General features: G+C 37.6%; 1 protein-coding gene across 1 annotated transcript; it reads left to right on the top strand.

The window, feature by feature from the left end:
* Positions 1–4528: 4528 nt before the first annotated feature.
* LOC108320284 (L-type lectin-domain containing receptor kinase IX.1) lies at positions 4529–6792 on the top strand. The gene has a single exon (XM_017551667.2). The coding sequence runs from the start codon at positions 4603–4605 to the stop codon at positions 6637–6639; it is 2037 nt and encodes a 678-aa protein (XP_017407156.1). The 5' UTR covers positions 4529–4602; the 3' UTR covers positions 6640–6792.
* The last annotated feature ends 17759 nt before the right edge of the window (positions 6793–24551 follow it).

Genomic DNA, 24551 nt, shown 5'->3' with positions numbered 1-24551 from the left:
AAAATCACATCAAATGATCTTAATAATTTATCTTATGCTTAATACCACATATAGTCCCAATTTTTGTCAACTTTGTTCGAAATGGTCTTAATTTTTTTTTATGTTCAATGTAGTCCTAAAGATAGTAATTTGTGTTCAATTTAATCCTTTTTGCAAACGGGGTTTAAATCGTTAACGGCCAAATGCCCAGTTGTGTAATTAATGACACATCACCATTGACACGTCATCATCATCTCCTACCTCCAAAACCCTAATTTCCCCCTACATAGAAACCCTAGCCACCAACCCTAATCGTCGTCGTCACTCTCATAGTCAACCACCATCTTCGCACCTCCATCATCAAACATCTCGAAACCCTAATCAAATGGTTGCGCCGCTGTTCCAAACGCTCCGACACAAGCATCACGAAACCGAATCGCGAGTTTTCCTCGCGCCTTTGAGCAACGTCGTGAAGCTTCTTCATTCTCCACCAGCCACCACCAACCTGAGACACAGAAGATCAAAACCCACATAACCAAAAATCTCCTTCAAACCAAAAGTGTGATTCGCGCCGCAACGGTGAAGAGCCATCAACATCATCATCAACCTCTCGTGAGCAAAATCCAAATCGCTAACGCAAACCCAAATCGCACCAGTGCCTCTCTACAAGCTTCTCCACCGCACCTTCTTCATTCACCTGCAGGATAAAAACGTAGAAGCAAACGAACTATCACGAAGTTCACCATATTCACCGTGAAGAAGAAACCATATTCTCGCGTGACGGCAATCGACTAAGCTTTTTCTCAATCTGCTGATGCAAATCTAAAACCCTAATTTTTGGGTGAAGAAAGGGGTTGTCACATGTCAAGCCCTCATTGGTGTGACCATCCTTAGTTAACTGTGGTCCTAGCCACGTTAGCCAATAACTGTCATGTAATTCACTGATTGGTGATGTGTCGTTAACGATTTAAATGACGTTTACAAAAATTACTAAATTGAACACAAATTACGATATTTAGGACTTCATTGAACATAAAAAAAATTAGGATCATTTCGAACAAAGCTAACAAAAATTGGAACCATATATTAAGCCTTTTATGTTTATAATAAACTATAAACTTATATAATTTATTATTACATTTTAATAAAAAAAACATATCATATCAAAAATAGAATTTCAAATATATTTATAGATATTATAATTTCATAAACTAAAATTCGCTAATAAACAAATAGTTATGACTTATTTCAAGGTAAAAATAAAAATAAAATTTGTAAAGGAGTAAAAAGCACAATCTTCAAAATTGTGAGATTTATTGCACTATTCTTTATCTTTTCCATTATTTTTTGTCTTTTACTAAATTAAATAAAATCCACAATTTTTAATGATTTTTCTTATTCTCTTCTATCTATTTTACTCTACCAAATTACTAAATATTCAATTTTACTATTTACTCTTTTGTTCAACTTACTTATGTTATTTCTATTCTCTTTATTTTTCTTTATTTTTCTTGTTAAAGTCAAACATAAAATTTAAGTTAGACTCTAACATCTCATTTTTAATAGTAAAATATTACTAAAATGAATATTACATATATGATAATGGAACTACTATAAGAAACAAACCTACGAAAGACAAGATCTAAATGTAGAATTATTTGACTTTCCAACTGTTTCACCCTCACCTCTCGTTGGAATAACGGTAAAGAATGTATCCCTAAGCTTACACCATTTAGGTCACCATCGCAAAAGAGAAAACAACACACAACAGACAACACAAAAACAAAGGTAAGCTAGAATACAAACAATTAATGGTATATATAAACGTTTATACATTATACACATGATACACATATCACATCGATCAATTAAACACTTTATGCATGATCATACTTTGACTAGACTATCCGGACTTAGAATGAATTTCGAGCTATGACAGGTTGTGCACTTATGGTGGCCTCTACTGCTTTGCAAAGTCATTGTCAATGGGTTTCACCCTACCATCCTAACAAGGTTAGTCTATTATCACTCACCTTAGATCATACTAGAAACACCCAAGACTAGGACCTTCTGATACTCATGAGTTATTCTATGCATCTTTCCTAACTTCTAACCCTCCAAAATGACTATTTGACAAAAAACTTAAAATTCAAAATCTCACTAGTTCAAACCCCCAAAATACACTTAAACAACTTTGCAAATACTCCAAAATAACTACCACTCCATTCTAACGCACATATCAACTAATTCTCATCCCAAACAAGTTACAAATTACCAAAATAACATGTTCTAACCACCAATTCTCACCTTAGACCATTAATTCTAAAACTCACCTATCAAACCTCTATTTTTACTATAGAAAATGACTTATAACTTAGTCAAAATCACTTATTCTCAACTTCGTAACCAAATTGATACCATCAAGCATTTCAACATAAGCATTCATGAAAGTTAATCAATTCCAAACAAAAACAGTAAGGTGCACTACATCATTCAACCAATTTCCATCATTTCAAAAGTTCAATACTTAATAACAATCGTCTTTAACACAACCAACAACATACATTAGTTATACACACCATTAAATAACAATTCATACATCATAATTTAACTAAGATAAAAAAAACTAGCTTCCTTTACCTTACACTGAAGCAACGGAACTCTATAAACACCGAAACCTTGATTATAGCTCAAGGAATTCTAGAAACACCTACAAAACACCAAACAGAGATCAGAGAGAGTCCTTAGGACCTCTAATCAACGAGAGACTAAGAAAGCACATTACAATTCACATGCGACAAAAAATCGTTAAGCATGATTTTAATTAAGAACGAAAAGAGAAAAAAGAGCCAAACTTACATGCTCTATTAAAGAAAACAATCGGATAGGAGTGTAGTCGTGGTCGATTAGACACTTCCTGATCGTCAAAGAGATGATTCAGGAGTTAGAATTCTTAGAAAGAAGGTATTGAACTCTAAAAAAATGATTTATAAAAAGATTATATATTTTAAAATAATGAAACTAATTTATAACAAAATTATTTATAATAAAACTATTTAATATTAAAATAACTTAGTCTCATTATTTTTATACTATCATCACTTATAAAATAGTTGGGGTTTTACATCGGGGAGTAAAATCAATTGCTTAGATATCTTTTTAATTCTATAAAAATGTTATTTTAACTTACTGATTTGGTAATATATTGGTATAGACTTTTAATTCTAGTCTGTCACGAAAATATTTTAATTTTTATTGCAATTATATTATATATTTTTTCCATAACAATTTGTAATTGATAGTATCAATTGTTTGCACGAATAAAATATTAAGGTAAGGTTGTTTATATTACTTATAAAAATATATATTTTCAATTTCTCTTAAATATGTAAATTTCAATTTAGTTTTTTTAAATGTTGTTGTTTATTTTTTAATTTAAAATGGATAATGATATCTCTGCACCCCAACAAATTTAAATCAGGTATTAATATATTTTTTTTACAATTGAAAATTTTATATTGTAATATGATTATATTAATATTAAAAGCATATAAGCATAGTTTACATGGCTATATGGTTCTAAAACCATCATTTTTCTCTAAATGTTTTTTAAACTACTTTTTTCTTCTTATATAAAAAAGCTGGCTAAATAAATTAGAAGATGAAAAACGACAAAGATGGGAATGAATGGGGTTGCAAATGCTGCAAATGGCACGAAATTGAGCAGTTGACAAGGTAAGAGGAACTGGGGGACATTGTCAATGCCTTTTTTGTTCGGAAATTTCTTAATTTATTTATTTGTTGTGGTTGTAGAAGATATCTTCAACTAAGTCTCTGCGGTCCCCAACAACTTTTATAGACTTCTTTACGTGTAATTGACAACTTCAATAAATGAAGCATTGACCACTCAAAGTTAAAAGAAAAATGTTTTTTTAACAAAATCTAGTAGTATGTACCTGTCAGATCATATTTGTTCTTAGACCAAGGATGAAAGAGTGAACACAACACTTCCAAACAACAAATGACTTGTAAATTTTTCTATAGAAATCATGTTTCTTGAGAAATTTCAATGGAATAGCCATTTAGAGAGGTTCACATTGAATACACAAATGTGGATCAAATATCTAGGTTTAATAGGTTCGGAGGTTCTTATATTTGTGGGTTCGTTTCAATTGGGTCCTTCAATTTTGAAAGCGATCAATTTGGTCCCTAATTTAACAAAATTGAGTCAATAATACCCTTTCCGTTAAATGCAATGGACGTCATTAACTTTTTAAACATGTGGTATGTTGAAGCATCCTTCAAATAAAACTGTGCCACTTGCAAATAAAAGGATGCCTCAACATGCCACATATTTAAAAAGTTAAAGATCCCAATTAGAATGAACCACGAATATAGCAACTCGGAACCTATTAAACCAAATATCTATTAAACTTGCACTTTTCATCCCTTTTTCGTAGAGGGTTCGTTTACCCATGTTTGACTCATTCAATCATAAAACAGTGAACAACAATGTTAATGAACAAAACACCTATCATTAACTAGAACTCTAGAAACAGCTACCCAACCAAACCATATTTGTAGTATTCCATTTTCCATTGCACCCAACATCTTTCTCCAGTCATGGCAGCATCTTGCTACTGTAAGAAAAGTTATGCAAGTGCTTGTTTTCATGTAACACTCTTGCTTCTTGTAACACCTCATGCAGCTTCATTGGAATTCAACTATCAGCAATTTGGTGACACTGGAAACGACTTCAATACCTCGGGAGATGTTCAAGCTGTGCAAGGAATCCTCCAACTCACCGAGTATAAGCCAGATAGTTATGGTAGAGTCGTATATAACAAATTATTGCATCTTTGGGACAAGAGTTCGGGAAAGGTTGCAGATTTCACTACCCATTTCTTCTTTACCATCAACACCCCAAATAAAACCTATCATGGAGATGGAATCACCTTCTTTCTGGCAGATCCAAAGTTTCCAGACTCCAAAATAGATGGAAGTGGTATTGGTCTGGCCAGCCGTGAGCAACTGGGGTCTATAAATTACGCAAAGGACTTTCCTTTTGTAGCAGTGGAATTTGATACCTTGGCTAATGACTGGGATCCGAAATATGATCATGTGGGTATCGATGTCAATGCTATTAACACTACTCACACTACAGAGTGGTACACTAGCATGGATCAAAGAGGGTATGATGCTGAAATTAGTTTTGAGTCTGTGTCAAACAGATTAAGTGTCACATTCACCGGATATAAGGATAATGCCAAAATTGAACAGACCTTATTCGCAGTGGTCAATTTGAGTGATATCTTACCTGAATGGGTTAAATTTGGTTTCTCTTCGGCAACAGGATATACTTATGAGGAACATACTCTTAGTTCATGGTCCTTCAAATCTAGTTTGGAGATGGAACAAGACAAGGGTGGAAGCAAAAGAGGGCTGGTGATAGGGCTGAGCGTTGGACTTGGTGTTGGTGTTTTAATAGCTATTGTGGGGGTAACTTTTCTTGTGAGATGGATGATGAGGACTAGAGGAATAGAAGATGTCTCCCTTTTTGACCATGCTATGGACAATGATTTCGAAAAAGTCTCTGTACCCAAGAAATTTTCCTATGAAGAACTAGCCAGAGCAACCAATAACTTCGCAACAGAAAACAAAATTGGACAGGGAGGTTTTGGCGCCGTCTACAGGGGATTTATAAGAGAGTTGAACACCTATGTTGCCATTAAGAAGGTATCTCGTGGATCTAGACAAGGGGTGAAAGAGTATATGTCTGAAGTAAAGATCTTTGGTCAACTGAGGCATAAGAATTTGGTTCAACTCTTTGGGTGGTGCCATGAGCATGAGGACCTGCTGCTGATTTATGAGTTCATGGAAAATGGAAGCTTGGATTCTTATCTGTTCAAGGGAAAAGGCCTGCTGACATGGAAGGTGAGATACAATATTGCGAGAGGGTTGGCATCAGCATTGTTATACCTGCATGAAGAGTGGGAAGAATGTGTGCTTCATAGAGACATAAAATCCAGCAATGTTATGTTGGATTCTAATTTTAATACAAAGCTTGGTGATTTTGGGTTAGCCAGACTAATGGATCATGGAATAGGATCAAAAACAACCGTTTTAGCAGGAACAATTGGGTATTTGCCTCCTGAAGCTACCACAAGAGGCAAGGCCAGTAGGGAATCTGATGTATTCAGTTTTGGAGTAGTTGCTTTGGAGATAGCCTGTGGTAGAAAAGCAATTGAATCTAATATGAAGGAAGAACAGATGTATTTGGTGGATTGGGTTTTGGAACTCCATAGCATTGGTGAAATCCTTAAAGCTTCTGATCCAAGCTTATATGGACACTTTGATGAGAAGGAAATGGAGACGTTAATGATAGTTGGCCTTTGCTGCACTCACACAGATTACCTCATGAGACCTACCATTAGGCAAGTTGTTCAGATGCTTAATTTTGAAGCTCCATTGCCCATTCTCACACAAAGGGGATCAGTCTATAATGCATCTTTCAGTTCTATGGCTTCTGGGACTCCTGCTTTTTCAAATAACCAACCACTGTCTTCAACTTCAAGCAGCAGTGTATTCACGGGGTCCTCACAATCCACAGCAACTCTTGAAATCATTACCCCAACAGCTGCACATTTGCATACCTACTGAGTTTGATTTCGTTTTCTATTTATCTTCTTTTTTTCTTAGTGAAATTCTATGTGTCACACTCCCTCATATGTATTTTCTTCCAACAATTTCAAGCCTAAATCTGGCCCTGCCGTTCTGTAATGTTACAAAAGATTCTTGAACAGATCTCATACTATTTCAATTGCCACGGAAAGGAGATTAAGAAGAGAGTAGAAAGCGTCCAATAAAAAGTAGAAATTAACGTAATTTGACTTATTTGGAAGTTGAGACAACTCTTGCAAGTAAGAGGCTGACATCTCCAATCAAACACTTTAAAACGAACCTAACAAAACCATTAAAAAAATTAGCAACAATATCAACGTTTTATCCTGCTTGAAAAATTTATTCTTCAATTTTTTTAATCCAAATTGCAGATGATTTTGTTGGATTTGCCTCACAAAAAACTACCAGATTGCATGTCATATACGGTCCATTCATCAGCCACAGGGTTTCTAAAATAAATGCAGTTCCTCCTACATCCTACTTCACTTGCCAACACAGATAAACTACAATTACTTCCCACAAACACTGCTTGTTCCCCAACACTCTCCACTTTAATCCAAGAGACTCTAGCCACATTCAGTTGATAAACCTCGACACCATCCACACCATGCAACCTCGATTTTCTTGATAAAATAAAAACCAGCAAAATTTCCCCCTCAGACTCCACCAAATATTCTCTGAAATGGTTTGAAGAAACCAAAGGAAATATCCTTGTGCCACTTAAATCAGTGACTTTAGCAACAGAATCAACGTCTTCAATAACCACAAGACTCCCCTGAACACTTAAAGCATAGAACTTTCCTTGAAATCCTATTGCATTAGTGAATTGCACAGCCTTCTGTTGGCTACCTAATGGCTCGGTGAGGGTACAATCTTGCATGGTCCATTGAGGCTCTGGTGTTATCCATGAACCATTAGAGCTTCCTTTCAGTTTGCAAAATCCAAAAGCTGGGAGTTTGGAATGTGGATTGCATTGCTTTGGTGGTGATCTCCATGACTTGATTATGCCCCCACCATTGATGTTCTTGTGGAGATTTGGGTTCCCTTCTAAGATTTTATGGAGATTCTTTGGAAGGTCGAGCCAAGATTTTGATTTCAGGTCCTGGTTGTTTCTTGGATTTTGCTGGTTCTGCTGCTGATTTTTCTTGTTCTTTGCCTTCAGAGCCATTTTTGGCAATGACAAGAACAAGATCGTTCAGTTGAGATTAAGATTGAACCTGGACGTGGACAATGACAAGCACAACATCCTTAATAACAAGTACTACGTGGCTGCCAAGAAATTAATGGGCGCGCGCATCACGCTATAGCTAACTCATAATTTATTAATTTTTTACCCTAAACCAAAAAAATATTCTGCAAATCGATTTTTCTTGATATGAAGGATTTTTATTTTTATTTTTGAAATGTATTAAAAAATGTTTAATAATTTAAAATATGAATTTTGAAAATTAAATGTGTATACTTTTTTAATAAAATATCCAGATTATTAAATAATATGTACAATTAATGTGAAGGGTTAAATATGTTTTTAGTCCCTAAACTATTGACCTTTCTGGTTTTCGTCCCTCTTTCAAAGTAAGGTACAATTTGGTCCTCATTCTTTTCGAAACGTTCATTTTAGTCCTCAAAATTTTGGTAGCTTAAATGATAGAAAATTATGATGATTTCAAGAACATGAGTTCAAACTCTTTTATACCTTTTTGTTTTAAAAAAAATTAAAATATTGATAGTGGATAAGCACTCCACATTTGAAGGCATTATTAAGATATCATATATGTCAAGTGGTGATTAAAATATTAATATAATAAAATTATATTAAAATAATAAATAATATTAAAAAATTGTTAAATAGTAAAATTTTTGGACTATAAATAGCCATGAGAGGGGAGGTTATTCTGCACAAAGAGAGGAAGAATCAAGTGAGAAATCTTGAGAAATAGAGAAGAAAGAGTTAGGAAAAAAATTTTAATTGCAAGAAGAGTATAGGTTCTCGAGGGTTTTCGAGACAACAAATTCTGAGCAAGAGATTAAGTCTAGAATAGAGGTAGGGGAGCTAACCTTTCTAAGCTTTTATATTATGATTTAGTATTGTTTTATTACTATTCATGTCTTGGAATTCTGTGTGAATATTTTTAATGAAAAACATATGTGCTTGGTGTATATCTATCTATATTTAATTTCTGTGTTAATATTATATGTTGTTGTTTTGAATCTGTAAATAAGAAATTTGTTAAAAACTAGTTGAGGAACACTTTGGCTAAGGAAAGACTTGGTACTTAAGTTGTCCATGGTGACACACCTCTCTTTCCTAGAAGTCTACTCGATAGGTTTTTAACTTAAATCCTATTGAACAGATTAAGTATTGTTAAACTATTATGCAATATACTCAATTGATATACAATATGTGATGGATTCATCTTTCTGGAAGGATAAGAAGATGTCTAACCGGCTATGCCAAATTCAACTCCTTAGTTCCCCAGAACGTTTATATTAAGGTTATAATTGTGATGGTAGGATAGAGGAATCTTAAAAACCGGAGTTAGTACATCCCTGATCATAGAGCAGCCTTGGTCAAATCCAGTAAGTTGTGACTAGTCATATGTACTGGCGTTTATGGTGAGTTTGATTCGTCAAGCATTTGATTCTTCTCCAGTGACCATTTATAGTGATATTTTAGTATTGTTAATTTATTTTGTGATATATTCATTTTGTATGATTTCTGTGATGATTGTATTTTATTATATTGGATTTGAATTTATGCATCTGAACATGATATGAGTATTATGAGGAGATTTTGTAATGGTATAATATGAGTTGAGGAATATGAGCATGGTATGAGTCTCGTGGAGAGATTCTGTAATGATATGGTATTAGTGTATATGTTGATGTTGATGGTCCTGTTGTTGGAGGTTATCCTGATACTCTAATAATCATCCAGTCTCAAGTAGAGAAGGATGAATTATGTCGTGAGAGGGGTAGGAGGTCCTGGTCTATGTGCCGGTTTTGGACATAGTGTTGAGGACTAACCTTGTGGATGGTATGGAGTATTTTGGAAGTGTATTTGTAAGAAGAAGTAGAAGTCATCACAAGTGCATAACCTCCCGTGACCGCTCATCAACGTATCATCCGAATGAAATGTTTTGGTGTGAACTTTGTCCGGTGTGTATTTGTTGCTCTTGGCTGTCTGGGATGCTTGCTCTTTTCCAATTGTTGTTGTTCATACTCGCCAAAGGAGGGGGAGGTACCTGCAAAAATACTCCGACGCTCAAGTCAGATGTGAGTTATGGAGCCTCAGCTCTCAAGAGAGTGATTATGATACTGCTCTGAAATATTATTTGGAGTCTTTAGACATAAAGAGAACGTACCTGAACTTTTGCCCTGTCATTGTATTTATAAGCAAAATAAAAATAACCACCTTACCTAAAAATTGTGTTAGTGGCTTTATAAATATCTTAAGATATTTTATGTAATATAATATCTTACTACATAACATGCCCCCCAAGTCCGAGTTAACGGTTCCGTTTTACGGACGTAGTAACTATAGGACTTATGAGTTTGAGGGGGGAGGCTGTATTTGCTGTGGTCTGAATGTTTCAAACCAAGGATGATCGCGCGGTTGAGTTTGAAGGACCGAAAAGATGTGAAGCCGAACGGCAAAAAAGCGGGAATGAGTGAGGCCGAACGTGAGGACCTGGATGGCCGAGCGGTAGGGGCTGTATAGCCGAAGGTCATAGGAGCTGAATGCTTGAGGCCACGGACGTAGAGGTCGAGTGGCATGTGAGGCCGAATGATTGAAGCCAAGCGGACGAACGTCATTGAGGCCGAATGGACAACATTAATGGCGTCGAACGGCCGAATACTTGAACGCTCGTACACAGGGATTGTCGAGCGGTTTAAATCAAAAGGAGGCCGAACGGTCGACTGCTTGAACGCTCGTACAGAGATTGTCGAGTGGTTTGAAAGCAAAGGTCGAACATCTTTGAGGCCGAACGGCCAAATGCTTGAACGCTCGGACACAGAGATTTGCCGAGCGGTTGAAACCAAAAGGAGGCCGAACGGTCGACTGCTTGAACGCTCGTACACAGAGATTGTCGAGCGGTTGAAACCAAAAGGAGACCGAACTGCTTGAACGCTCGTACACAGAGATTGTCGAGCGGTTGAAAGCAAAGGTCGAACATCTTTGAGGCCGAACGGCCAAATGCTTGAACGCTCGGACACAGAGATTTGCCGAGGGTGAGGGTCGAGTAAGGGTATACCGGGTGTTCTTGGGCGAACAGTTACCCGTGGGAGGGTATCCTGAATGTACTGGGTGTTCTTTGGGCGAACAGTTACCCATGGGAGTGTATCCCGAATGTACTGGGTGTTCTTTGGCGAACAGTTACCCGTGGGAGGGTATCCTGAATGTACTGGGTGTTCTTTGGGCGAACAGTTACCCATGGGAGTGTATCCCGAATGTACTGGGTGTTCTTTGGGCGAACAGTTACCCATGGGAGTGTATCTCGAATGTACTGGGTGTTCTTGGGCGAACAGTTACCCATGGGAGTGTATCCCGTAGAACGCTCGTGGACATGATTTGTCGAGCGGTTGATGTTCTGGGTGTTCTTGGGCGAACAGCTACCAGAGGGAGTGTATCCCGTAGAACGCTCGGTTTTCTGTTGGCCGTCTACTGTGATCTGCATAAGACATACAATATGTAAAAATATAGAGCGTTTTAAACCTGGCGGTCGAACGTCAATAGGATCGCATGGTAGAGCGGTCGTTTCGATAGATGGTCGAGCCATAGAGGCCGAGTGGTCGAACATCAGGGAGGCTGAGTGTTGAACGCTTTAGGTCGAGCGTTCGTGAAAAACAAATGCTGGAATGCTTGAGACGCAAATCGCCGAACGACTGAGGCGAAAGGGTGGAGGCCAGGCGGCCGAACGTCATTAAGACCTACATGCTGAACTGAGGCAAGCGGACGAACGTTACTGAGTGCGACTGGCTGGTCCTCAGTGGGGAGTGCTCGTGTAGATGTATTGGTCGACTGGCTGGTCCTCAGTGGGGAGTGCTCGTTCGAGGTTGAATGTTTGAACAAATGAGACCGAATGGGCGAAAGGTTTGTGGATCTGAATGACCGAATGCTGGAGTGTTCGAGGCCATGGATGACCGAACGATTTAAGGGCGAGCGGACGAATGTTATTAAGGACGCCGGCTGGACGCTTGATGCTGAATATTGCCGAACGACAGTGAGAACGAAAGGCCGAATGATTAAGTGTTGAGATCGTGCATGACCGAGCGCTAGAGACCGAACGTCAATAAGAAAGGTCGAACGTAAGGGAGACGGGTGGCCGAACAGTCGAGGCCAAGGTTGGCCGAACGTTATTGAGGCGGGTGGACCGAGTGGCCGAACGATTGAGGCCAAGGATGGCCGAACGTTATTGAGGCGGGTGGACCGAGTGGACGAACGGTTGAGGCCGAGGTTGGCCGAACGTTGGGGACCGAGTGGACGAACGTCAGTGGACGCTCAATAACCGACCATCATTTTGGTGGAATGACCGAACGCTAATTGAGCCGAGCGTCCGCATGCTGGAGTATTTGAGGATGGAGAACCGACAAAAGGTGATGTCGGACGAACGAGTAGTGAAACGCTTGTGGCCACAGAATGGTCGTGATATACACTCGCCCTTGTTGGTCGACCTAGATGGACGACCTTGGAGTGCGGCTCGTTCTTGATGGTCGATCTGGACATTGTCGAACGGTGATGAGGGCGGCTTTGTCTTGCTGTCGACCAAGGTGGACGACCTAGGTGGCGGCTTATTCTTGATGGTCGACAAGGAAATGGTCGAACGGCAATGAAGAAGGTTTTGTCGATCGACAAAGGTGGACGACCTTGATGTGGCTCATTTTTGGTGGTCGACCCGGACATTGTCGAACGGTGATGAGGACGGCTTTGTTGATCGGTCACGGTCGACACTCGGTCTTGTCGGTCGACCAAGGTGGATTGCCAGGGAGGCCGAATTGTTGAACATCAGTGTGGTCGAACGTGAGGACTGTGTGAACGCTCGACACATAGGTTGTCGAGTGGCCGAGTGGCACGTGAGGCCTAGCCCTGGAGACCGATCGTTAATGACGAGCGAAGTGCCGAACGCTCTAGACCGAACGGCCGCGAGAACGAATGCTCGAACGTGTGAGATGCAATTGGCCGAACGCTTGTGGATCTGAATGACCGAACAGCAAGGAGATGGTCGACCTGGAAATTATCGAACGACAATGAGGAAGGTTTTGTCGATCGGTCACGGTCGACACTCGGTCTTGCTGTCGACCAAGGTGGACAACCTTGGAGGGTGGCGCGTCTATGTGTCGGACTTATCGGACGGTTCAGTAAAAGTGGGGTTCAGGCCAAATTAGTTGCTGCGTTCACAATGTGTGACGGCGGATTTCGGCAACGCTGGCCGAGGCCCTACGGAGGAGAGATTGGATGAAACCTTCCATGACAGAGAAAGAACCATCTGCTCCGAGATTCATTCGGGAACCCTAAATTGTCGATGACATATGGGGATTAGAAATCTGAACGTTGTGGAGGCAGAAACAAAACGGCACGTGGATGCCGTGGGTGCTGCGGAAGATGCGGAAGATGGGTCGGACAATGCGGCGGACTTGGAGGCGCCGAAAGGGCTTGTCTCTGATTTGGGAATTTAGGGTTTTCGGTTTGCGGATTGTGCGATCGTGGAGACGATGGGGATGACTTCATGGTGCCCCTGTGACGGCAGCGCCTGGTGGCGCGACGGAGGCTGATGGGCGGACCCGATTTGGGGGCTGTCTTCGGAACACGTTGGGTGTAGTTTTCAGAAGAGAGGTTGCCATTGGAGACGAAGAGTGAGAACCTGAGCTCAATTTGGGGATTTAGGGTTCCACTTTTTCCTGCGCCGGCTGAGAAACGATCCTCTGCAGTTAGGGATTTCACTAAACGGAAGAGAAGATCATGTAGTTGTAAATCACGCTCTGATCATAGAGTCTTTGTTCATCCACCAGATTTCAAGTCCTGTTTCCTTAGAACTTAAGGATACAAAGGTACGAGCCTATAGAACAGGTATGTTTCTGCGCTGGATCTGACCCGCAAAGGGGGTGTAATTTTGCGGAGGTGCTCACTGGCGCGATTTCGCAGAGATGCTCGCGGTGGCGTCAATGGCTCGCGGAGGAGATTCTTGGCGGTGATGCGGTAGTAGCTTTATCTGAAGAAGGGATTCGTCAAGGCCGAGGCTCCTCTTGTGGCTTCTTTGGGTTGGCACTCGGCCCCACGGTGGGCGCCAAAATGTTTCGGTGTGAACTTTGTCCGGTGTGTATTTGTTGCTCCTGGCTGTCTGGGATGCTTGCTCTTTTCCAATTGTTGTTGTTCATACTCGCCAAAGGAGGGGGAGGTACCTGCAAAGATACTCCGACGCTCAAGTCAGATGTGAGTTATGGAGCCTCAGCTCTCAAGAGAGTGATTATGATACTGCTCTGAAATATTATTTGGAGTCTCTAGACATAAAGAGAACGTACCTGAACTTTTGCCCTGTCATTGTATTTATAAGCAAAATAAAAATAACCACCTTACCTAAAAATGTGGTTAGTGGCTTTATAAATATCTTAAGATATTTTATGTAATATAATATCTTACTACATAACAAGTGTCTATTGGGTATTGTGGAATGAGTGTCTATTGAGTATTGTGGGATGAGTGTCTATTGGGTATTGTGGATGAGTGTCTATTGGGTATTATAGGATGAGTGTCTATTAGGGATTGTGGTATGATGGGATGAGTATCTATGATGCGATTGTTGTATGATGGTATGAGGGTGTCTGACATAATTATTATGTGAGGTTTGTTGAGTGTATCAAAGTAATTATGCATGTTTTATAAATGATTTGTTGCATGTTAGCTCACCCTACTTGTTTGTGTTTGTGTATGTGCGATGATCGTATAATTCGTTATACGAGAGCAGATGAAGGAATGTCGTCTGATTCAGTGTCAATGAAGAAAGAGATAGCAGAATAAATTAGAAGAATTGGAGTTATATTTATGAGTTTGTAATTGAAATCTGAGTTTAAAACACTCACACAATTATATGAAGTGTGAGATTAAGGAATGTTACCTTAAATGTAATGTTACAATATACCAATTATGAATTATCAAGTATGAGATTATGGATGTTACATTTTCTATTTTAATACATTTAAGTTGTTTATGTTTTTTAAACATTTTTACCTAAACATAATTTTGTTTTAAAATGATTTTAATAATTTAATAAATTAAATATTTAATTTTTTTCTTTTTAAACTTTTAAATAATTACTTTTTCATATTGTCTTATACGAGTCATTATAAAAACATATATCTTCCATTTTATTAATTTTTTTATAAACAAATTTTTATTTTAAAATAATTTTGAAAATTTTATTAATTAATTAAAATTAAAATATTAAGACATTTATATATTTTTCTTAAAATATTTACATATATATTTAATAAATAAAATTTAATTTTATAATTTTAATAATTATATTATTAGAACAAACTTAAAATAAATAATTTTGTATGAAAGAAAAGTATAATATATTTATACAGTAAGAAAATTATAAAAAAAAAATTTTACTTCATTAGTCATCCTAAAAAGATATTTCAAAATGTAATGTGTCGCAACTTATATAGTGAAGGAACGATAAAAAAAAAAGATATTTGAAAAGAGATTTGATGTCGTGACTTTAGTTTATTTTGAAAAGCTAAAAAAATAAAAAATAAATAAAATATAGTGTCGTTTACGAAATCAGATTTTTTCAAGAGTCAATAGCATATAGAAGAGGTGTTAGTATCTATCCAACCTATGATGATAATTAAATGTGTAAAAAAGATATAGTTTTTAAAAATATTTAAATTTTGCCAAAAATAATAAAATACTTATAAGGAAAAGAATTAAAAAAAACGTTCGACAAGGATTAATACTTATTTTCACATATTTTCATTCATAACAAAAAAATTAAAGATTACGTGAAATACTATTTAAGAAAATGTTGATTTGAATTTTTTAATTTGGAAAACTACTTTATATTTTTTATAATTTTTAAATTATTTGAAAATAAATGTTAGACAACACGAGTGACCGGAGAGATATAAAAAACAAAAGCAATAAAAATAAAAGTATTTTTAAATTTTCATTTTTTACATTTTTATTTTATTTTTTAAAACTATTTATAATTTTAATATTTAAGATTTTATAATTTTTAAGTATTCGGTTGTTTTTAGAAGAAAAAAAGTGTATTTGTAAAACCGTGGGGGTATGAAAAACAAGTGTTTGAAATAACACAATAGGAGCCTAAAACTTAAAAAATGAAAAGTTGGATGTGTGAGTAATGTGATGCACGCGTGCAGAAAATAAGATACGCGGCCTAGTACAAAACGAAATAAAGTAAAGTAAAGGTGTGTCCAGTGTAGCTATGGGTTGAACGAGTAATACTACATACTCCAAAACAAATCATGGGGTGCAGAAAAATAAAATAATGACGGGTGCAGCCAAAAAGATGTAAAACGGATCCCTATTAACATCTCATTTTAATAGTATAAAATTACCAAAATAAAACGTTACATAGATACTAAAAGAACAACTAGTAAAACAAACATTCTTCAAGAAAATATCTACTTCCGTAGATCTATCTAACAATTCATCTCTTTCTCCCTCACCTCTAGTTGGAACAACGGAAAAATAAATCTCTAAACTCACACCATTAGGTGATATGCAAAAGAGAAACCACATACAAAGACAAACAACAAAAAAACAAAGGTAAGCTAGTATAGAAATAAAGTATCACATAATAATTTAGTTTAACAATTAACAACATTCAAGAACAAGCAATTCATACAACCACAAGACCACTATACTCACTTATCCAGATATAATGCTAATATAGACTACTATAGGCATGCACTCATTGTAGTATTTATACTCTGCAGAGATATAAACAATGGTATCTCAACCTACTCACAATGAGGTAAATCTTCTACTCCTAAAACCCAAAGGGCTTGGGTGAAGACCTTTTGTCATTCTCTCCACTACCTTATCCAACTCTACATGAGTTAAATGGTTGGTAGAATATCAAGATACCTTGATATTGCAATCTCTCTATCAATCATTCTCTTACAACTTGCTAGAAAATAGAATCTCTCATTGAGATTTTTCTCATAACACACTTTTCTCATTCTCATTACATACCAATCTCATTCTCATATAAACCTTATATTTATATATGTTTGTATGCAATGTAAAAGTGAAATGTATGCAATGTAAAAGTGAAATGTTATATTATATGGTTTCAAATGGATTCTTGTACTGTGTGCAATGTATAAAACCTACGAGTTTCTTCTCCATTCCCCATCGAACCACTCCAACAGCAGTCAAGGCCAGCCGTCACGTGATCCCACCAGCCTGAGCGTACGTTGGCAGTGATGGTCGCCATTATTGGAAAACAAAATATCACAAAAGATAACTCTGTTTCATTCCTTATTTATTCCCTTTGCTTAGCTTTGAGATATTTGCGACAGATCTCGTTCTTCAATATGCTAGGCTTTAATAGGATGGGACATAAGAAATTAAGGTATAGAAATAAGGTAACCACCCAAAAGAAATACTTAAAAGAAAGTTTCTAAAATATATTACAAAAGCCAAAATTAAGACTATAATTGAATGGATGATTTTTGTTTCTCAAGACCGTTTTCTATTAGTGCGTATTGTCACTCAATTAGTTTCAAAACTGATACCACAAGTGAAGCAAATTGCAAGATACACAACTCCAAAGTTTAAACAATTTAAACAACACAATTTTTAACTAGTAAGAGTGATTCTAGGACACTTTTTTTGTCAATTTTCTTTTACTCTTTTGTTTAACTTTTTTTTTTGTACTTTTGTTATTTTAACATACTTTTATCTCTTTTCCAACGGCATAAAAATTAATGTTGTCAAAATGAATCATTCGATCTAACTTACTCGATCCATCAAGGGTTGACTGAGCCAATCCAACCCGATTCACTTATTAGTAAGTTGAAAAAATTTGAACTTGGTCCGGTCCATCACAAGTTGGTGGATTAAACGGGTTGGTAGATTAAACGGGTTAGTTCACTAGCTCACTTAATTACAAGTTTGTTTCAATTTTAAAAAATAACAAAAATTTTCTAATTCAAATCGAAATAAAGGTTAAAGATTTTAAATTATATTTATGATCAATTAAACATAAGATTTCATTCACACAAATATATCACAAAATCTTCTCAACAAAATTTTTAGTAGCTTCATAACTATTCAAATTTGTTTTTGCATAAAAATTCAATTACTAAGTATAGATTTGTAGATTTTTCATGTTGCCTAATTATTCTATATAAAAATAATTTCATACGAGTCTTCATTTCAATATTAATTAAAATAACTAACCCAACAAAAAGTACTTCTTAGAAAAATTAGGTGGATTGGTGAGTCAACCCAACTCATCACGGATTCAACCCGGGTAAGCCGAGTTCTTAGTGAGTCGGGTTCAAAATTGACCCATATCAAACTTTCAAAAAAAAGTTCATCTCAATTCATGGTGAGCCAAGTTGGTTCACGGGTTCCAATCGGTTTTAACAACACTAACACAAATACTAAAACTGAATCACCATTACACCATATTCAACATACAATTTTACTTGAAACAAAGTAGTGAAAGAATAAATCTAATAGAATCAAAGTGTAGAATATAAATTCAATGAAAACATAATAGAATTCTAACTCTAATAACTTATTAAGAACTAATTCATAAATATGAACACAATTTTGTAAAATAAAAAGCACTCAAAAACACTAAGGTATGCACAATTCACAAATCAAAGAAGATAACATGTTTCTTAAAAATTTGAATGACTAAAATAGATTTTATGACATATAAGGACTAAACACAAATTCTAAACACATGTGGATCTTAAAATCAAAATGAATAAAAAAACCATTTTCACTTAGCAAAACAATAAATACTCAAAGAAAATGTAAAAGCAATAGGTAGAAATAAGATAAAGCACTCAAAAAGAAGGTTCAAGGTAAACAAATGAATTTGAACCGAAAAGAAGAAGAAGAAAGAACAAAATCCAAACGGTACAAACTACTCAAGACATGAAGAATAAGTAATGAACAACATGAAAATTGAAGAAAACAATGGAGGAAAGACTTATCTCTTGCAGAAGCTGTGAAGAACCTTGACTTTAGATACCATATGATGGCCTTCCTTCAAGCTTGTTTGCATCCATGGTGGAAGATGATGGAGAAAAGATAAAGATTAGCATGAAAGCAATGAGAATGAGGGAGACTAAGAATGTTTTTGTTCATTTTATGTGAGGTTTTCTAGAGAGAGGTGAGGTCAACTCTTAGGAAAGGAAAGTAGAGTAGCCTAGAAAGGATTTTACTCTAAGGTAAGCTCAAACAAGAGGCATGTGCACACAATTGGGCAACATTTCATTACTTAAATTCAAGCTGAAAATTACATGAGTGAAGGTCTTTATTTACAAGTCAAGCTAACCTTAGAGTGGTCTCCAAAAGGAGAGCCAAATTTGAATTCAAACTCTAGAAAAGTGAAGCCAAAATAAAGCATGATTCTAGGGTGACTTACTACCTAAACAAGTCGCACTTTCCACACCATGTAGCGCACAAGGAAGAGACTCACAAGGCAAGTGTGTGAAATAATCAAGAAAAACACTAAATGAGGGTGAATGGTGTTTTTCAAAATCTTTTCGCAAAGCAGCAACTAATGACTTGTAAAGATAATGTGTATGAATTGTAAAATGGTTAGACACTAGTTTTTAACGAGATAGGTAAATGGAAAGCATTTTGGATAGGAAAATAGTAAACCATTGATTTATATACTAGTTCACTCAACCTGAGCTACGTCTAGTTCTCCCTTAAGAACTCTTAAGGGGTTCCACTAATCTTTTCCAATATTACACGTTTTTTTCCTCTCCAGGATCTCACTGAGTATTCTCACCACTCTTGGTTACAATGATTATTAGAACCACTCATGGCTTCCTAGTCAACACGACTAGACCAAGTTTAGCCTCTCCAAGATTTACCCTAGACAATTGTCTAGATGTTTAACTCAACCTGAGTTGAATAAACAAGTATTTGTGTTCTCTTCAAAACCTTCAATAAATCTACAAATGGATTTTCTACAAGGTATATGATAAGTGCCAAGAATTGCATATCCTAAAAACTTATTTTAATCTCCTTTGATGAATTATGGAGTAAAATCTCATGAAAAGTTGCATAATATGTATATATTGTTGATTTTGTATCAGTTTGAGTGTTTTTGTGTGTTTACTTTGCAACAGAATAAGGATTGGAAAGAACTGGCGAGCACAAGACGCAGAGGACGCTCGCTCAGCGAGAACGGACGCTCGCCCAACGAGAGGACGCTCGCCCAGCGACAGGACGCTCGTCCAGCGAGAACGAACGCTTGCCCAGCGAGAGGATGCTCGCCCAGCAAGAGGACGCTCGTCCAGCGAGAGGACGCTCGTCCAGCGAGCAGTGGACGTTCGCCCAATGAACGGTCGCCCGTGACCAGCAAGTGGACGCTCGTCCAGCCCGTGACCAGCAAGTGGACGCTCGCCCAGCGAGAAGTGGACATTCGCCCAGCGAACGGTAGCCCGTGACCAGCAAGTGGACGCTCGTCCAGCCCGTGACCAGCAAGTGCACGCTCGCCCAGCGAGAAGTGGACGCTCGTCCAGCGAGGATTCAAATTGGACGCTCGCCCAGTGAGGGCGTGCGCCTAGCGAGAAATGACGCTCGCCCAGCGAGCTAGCACCAGTCGCCCAGCGAGCCGACCCTGTTCGCCCAGCGAAAAATCACTTACGACTAATCTCTTTAAGAACGCGAACCAAAGGCAGAGAACTCAGTTGTGGAGGGGGAAACCCTCCCAGAGCTCAAGGACGAAGGTGTGGAGGCGCGACTTCACTACAGGAGCTCATGGAGGCCGCTTGGGGCATGTGGAAGCATCTCTTTTCTCCTCCTTGGGTCTTCTTCTTATCCCATCCACCATGTTTGTATGCTTGAGGTTCTTCCATGGAAATGGAGAACGAGTTTCATTTTGTAAAGATTTGATGTAATTATTGAATTCTTGTGTATTTGAAGAATGATTTGATTATATATATGTCTGCTCTGTTAATTTCTAGTTTCTTGTTTCAAATCTTAAATCTTGCATGTAATGGGGACGTTCATGACTTGATTTTGGGGTTTCATGGTTATGGGGACGTAAGATGGAACCTAGAAATGAAATAAGAGTCCTTGTGGTTCATTGATTCTAGGGATGAAAGATGATTTGCATGTTGTCTTAAGATCCTAGTTCTTAATGCGGGTTCACTTGTTAGATTGTCCAAGGGATTGGAGTTTGATGAGAAAAACCTAGACTTTTTCACCTAAGAGATTAGGGGTAAAGTGTTTTAGTGGATTGACATTAGTAATTAATGGAGAGGAGATGAAACTTTTTTATGCACAAGAGTGAAAGTGGTGAAATCTAATTTGAGCAAAACCGATCCATATCATTTTTGACCTTTTTCCATATCTCAGTGTTTGCACTACCAGAGTCCAAATTTGTAATTATGTATGAATTTTTGTTTCTGCACTTGTTTTGTAAATTGATGTTATGTTCATGAGTCTGGATGAGTTGTTAATTGCACAATTCTTTAGTATTACGAGTCTCTTGGGAAAACGATACTTGGACTTACCATTTTATATTACTTGAAGCGATTCGGTACACTTGCCGAAATAATCGCCTAACAAGTTTTTGGCGCCGTTGCCGGGGACTCGTGTCAATACTAGACTTTTGTGAGGTTTCTAACTTGTTTAGACTTGTTGTTGTATATAGAACTAACTCTTTTGTTGTAAATAGATTTTCATGTTTATGTGGGCTAATTTGTGGTTTAGCCTAGTTGTGTCTAAGTGTATGCAGGGAGATGTTCACATAAGGAGGACTGCAACCTCAAAAGCATCATGAAAACCATTAGATTGAATGAATTGTAGGACACAAGGAGACAACTATGTTGAGCATCACAAGCTGCCCCAAATTCTTTCTCCCTTGCAGATGCTCCAATTGCCAAGAAAGATGAAGAAAGGGAGAAGAAAAAGAGAAAGACTAGTCACCACCACCCTGTGATGAAGAGGATTGAGTGTTTGAAGATGTCAAGGTAGTGGAAGGGCTGAAATGAAGAATTTAAACTTTGAGAGTTGAATTGGTGGCTAGCAAGTGATTCAAGAGTTGGTGAGCGGAGCACACCAACAACAACTTCCGCACTTCATTGAGTAATCCGTCAAGCTTATGACGTTAAACAAGCGCTTTTACTTGTGTTTGTATTGTTTTACTTTTAGTGTGTTTTTGGATCTTTCTATCCAGTGGTTGACTATGAGATACTAATTCTACTTTGAGCTTTCTTGTTACAGGATAACATCTTCCTTAGAACTTTACAGGATTCAAAACCACCATTAATCAATCTTTGAGCCAAGTGTGAGCTGAGCACCTTGCGACTTGAAGATTTTGATGCTCATGTAGCATGGCCTGGGGGCCAGGCCCCTACTGATGGGGGAGGTGGAGCAGTTGCAGAGGACACGCTACTGTTGGAGGAAGATATTTCAGATGAAAGTGAAGCTAGTGTCTTACACTGCTGGAGCTGCAAAGAGTCCATTTTGATTGGTTTTTCGTTTTAATTTCAAGTTTTATGTGCTTTTAGCTTTTGTGTTTTTGATTTCTTTTTTACTTGCCTTTTGGATAGTTCTTGTGCAATTGGTCTGGTGATTTGAGTGAATCATTTGTTATGCTTGAATTGAATACAAATCTGTTGTGCTTGCTTTTTATCCATGAGAATTTTTTTTTTTGAAAATTTGATTGAGATTATGTGGTTGAGCTTGTTGAACAGAGATTGTGGTTGCTTGTATTTGTTTTTAATTGTGATCAATATTCTTGGCATGGTGTTTATCAAATTTTGGAACCCTGAGTTAACCTGTGAGATGTTGTGCCTCAGAGTTTATTGCTGAATGCTTGCTGAATGCTATTACTTTGGAATCACAGTTAATTTTGCATGAGTTTCTCTATTTGAACTAGTTACTTGCATTTTACAAATGATCAAGGCCATCTTGTTCTTCTACCTCTTCTACATTTTGAACCTAAAAGCCAATGCATAACCTTTGAACTTGAAGAAAACTTTCTCATTCCTGAAACCTTAAGCTTATTGAAAAATCATTAACCTCCTTACCTTGAGTTGAGATGAACATATTTGTTGGGATGAGGAGAATGGTTTAAGTTTGGGGGAGTTCTTGTCATAAGGGAGCATTGAGAAAACAATAAGTTGAGTTAAAAAGAAAGAAAAAGAAGAAAGAAGAAGAAAAACAAAAACTTGAATTCAATGAAAAAAGAGTTGGGAAATAGGTTGAGAAGTGGTTTATTCAATTTTGGAGCAAAAGAGAGACTATGTATATCATGAATCAAATTGTTTGGTCTCTCAGCTTAAGGTATTTTGTTGTCCAGAAAAACCAAATTTTCTTCTGAGCCCAGCCACAATACAAGCCTCAAAAAGTCCTTGTGATGTAACTTGGTTGTGAATGTGTTTGATGTTGTTGAAATGAAATGCAAAGTTGATTTGTGTAACACTGTGATAGTTGAGAGTACGACAAACATCTTTATACACCAATGTGCTTGAGTGAAACACTTTCCTTGGTGAGGATTGGTTCCATGTATTCAATGAAAACATCTTGTCATTTTTGTTGATCTATCAATTGCATCTTTCTTGTGATTTTAAATTGTTAGCACCACGATTGAAGTTTAGCTTGCTAAGACTATATTGTCTCTTGAATGTGATTTATAAGTTGAGCTAGCACGATTGATTTGTTTATTGTGATTAAAATTGTATCTTGAGTTGCTAGACCATTGCAGTTGAATTGTTCTTTAGGCTAAGTTATCTCTTGCTTTTCATGAGGACATGAAAAAGTTCAAGTTTGGGGGTGTGATAAGTGCCAAGAATTGCATATCCTAAACAAGTGGACGTTTGCCCAGCGAGAAGTGGACGTTTGCCCAGCGAACGGTCGCTCGTGACCAGCAAGTGGACGCTCGTCCAGCCCGTGACCAGCAAGTGGACGCTCGCCCAATGAGAAGTGGACGCTCGTCCAGGGAGGATTCAAATTGGACGCTCGCCCAGCGAGAAGTGGACGTTCGTCCAGCGACGACACAAAGTGGACGCTCGCCCAGCACGCAGTGGATGCTCGCCCAGCGAGCGCGCGCGCCTAGCAAGAAATGACGCTCGCCCAGCGAGCTAGCACCAGTCGCCCAACGAGCCGACCCTGTTCGCCCAACGAAAAATCACTTACGACTAATCTCTTTAAGAACGCGAACCAGAGGCAGAGAACTTAGTTGTGGAGGGGGAAACCCTCCCAGAGCTCAAGGACGAAGGTGTGGAGGCGCGACTTCACTACAGGAGCTCATGGAGGCCGCTTGGGGCATGTGGAAGCTTCTCTTTTCTCCTCCTTGGGTCTTCTTCTTATCCCATCCACCATGTTTGTAAGCTTGAGGTTCTTCCATGGAAATGGAGAACCAGTTTCATTTTGTAAAGATTTGATGTAATTATTGAATTCTTGTGTATTTGAAGAATGATTTGATTATATATATGTCTGCTCTGTTAATTTCTAGTTTCTTGTTTCAAATCTTAAATCTTGCATGTAATGGGGACGTTCATGACTTGATTTTGGGGTTTCATGGGTTATGGGGACGTAAGATGGAACCTAGAAATGAAATAAGAGTCCTTGTGGTTCATTGATTCTAGGGATGGAAGATGATTTACATGTTGTCTTAAGATCCTAGTTCTTAATGCGGGTTCACTTGTTA

This window comes from Vigna angularis, chromosome 1, assembly GCF_016808095.1.
Source record: "Vigna angularis cultivar LongXiaoDou No.4 chromosome 1, ASM1680809v1, whole genome shotgun sequence".
NCBI classification, from domain to species: Eukaryota; Viridiplantae; Streptophyta; class Magnoliopsida; order Fabales; family Fabaceae; genus Vigna; species Vigna angularis.
The sequence above is the reverse complement of the archived record's forward strand: the minus strand, read 5'-3'. Positions and strand labels throughout refer to the sequence as shown.

Coding starts and splice junctions, on each gene's coding strand:
- LOC108320284 (XM_017551667.2), top strand. CDS start 4,603: ATGGCAGCATCTTGCTACTGTAAGAAAAGTTATGCAAGTGCTTGTTTT.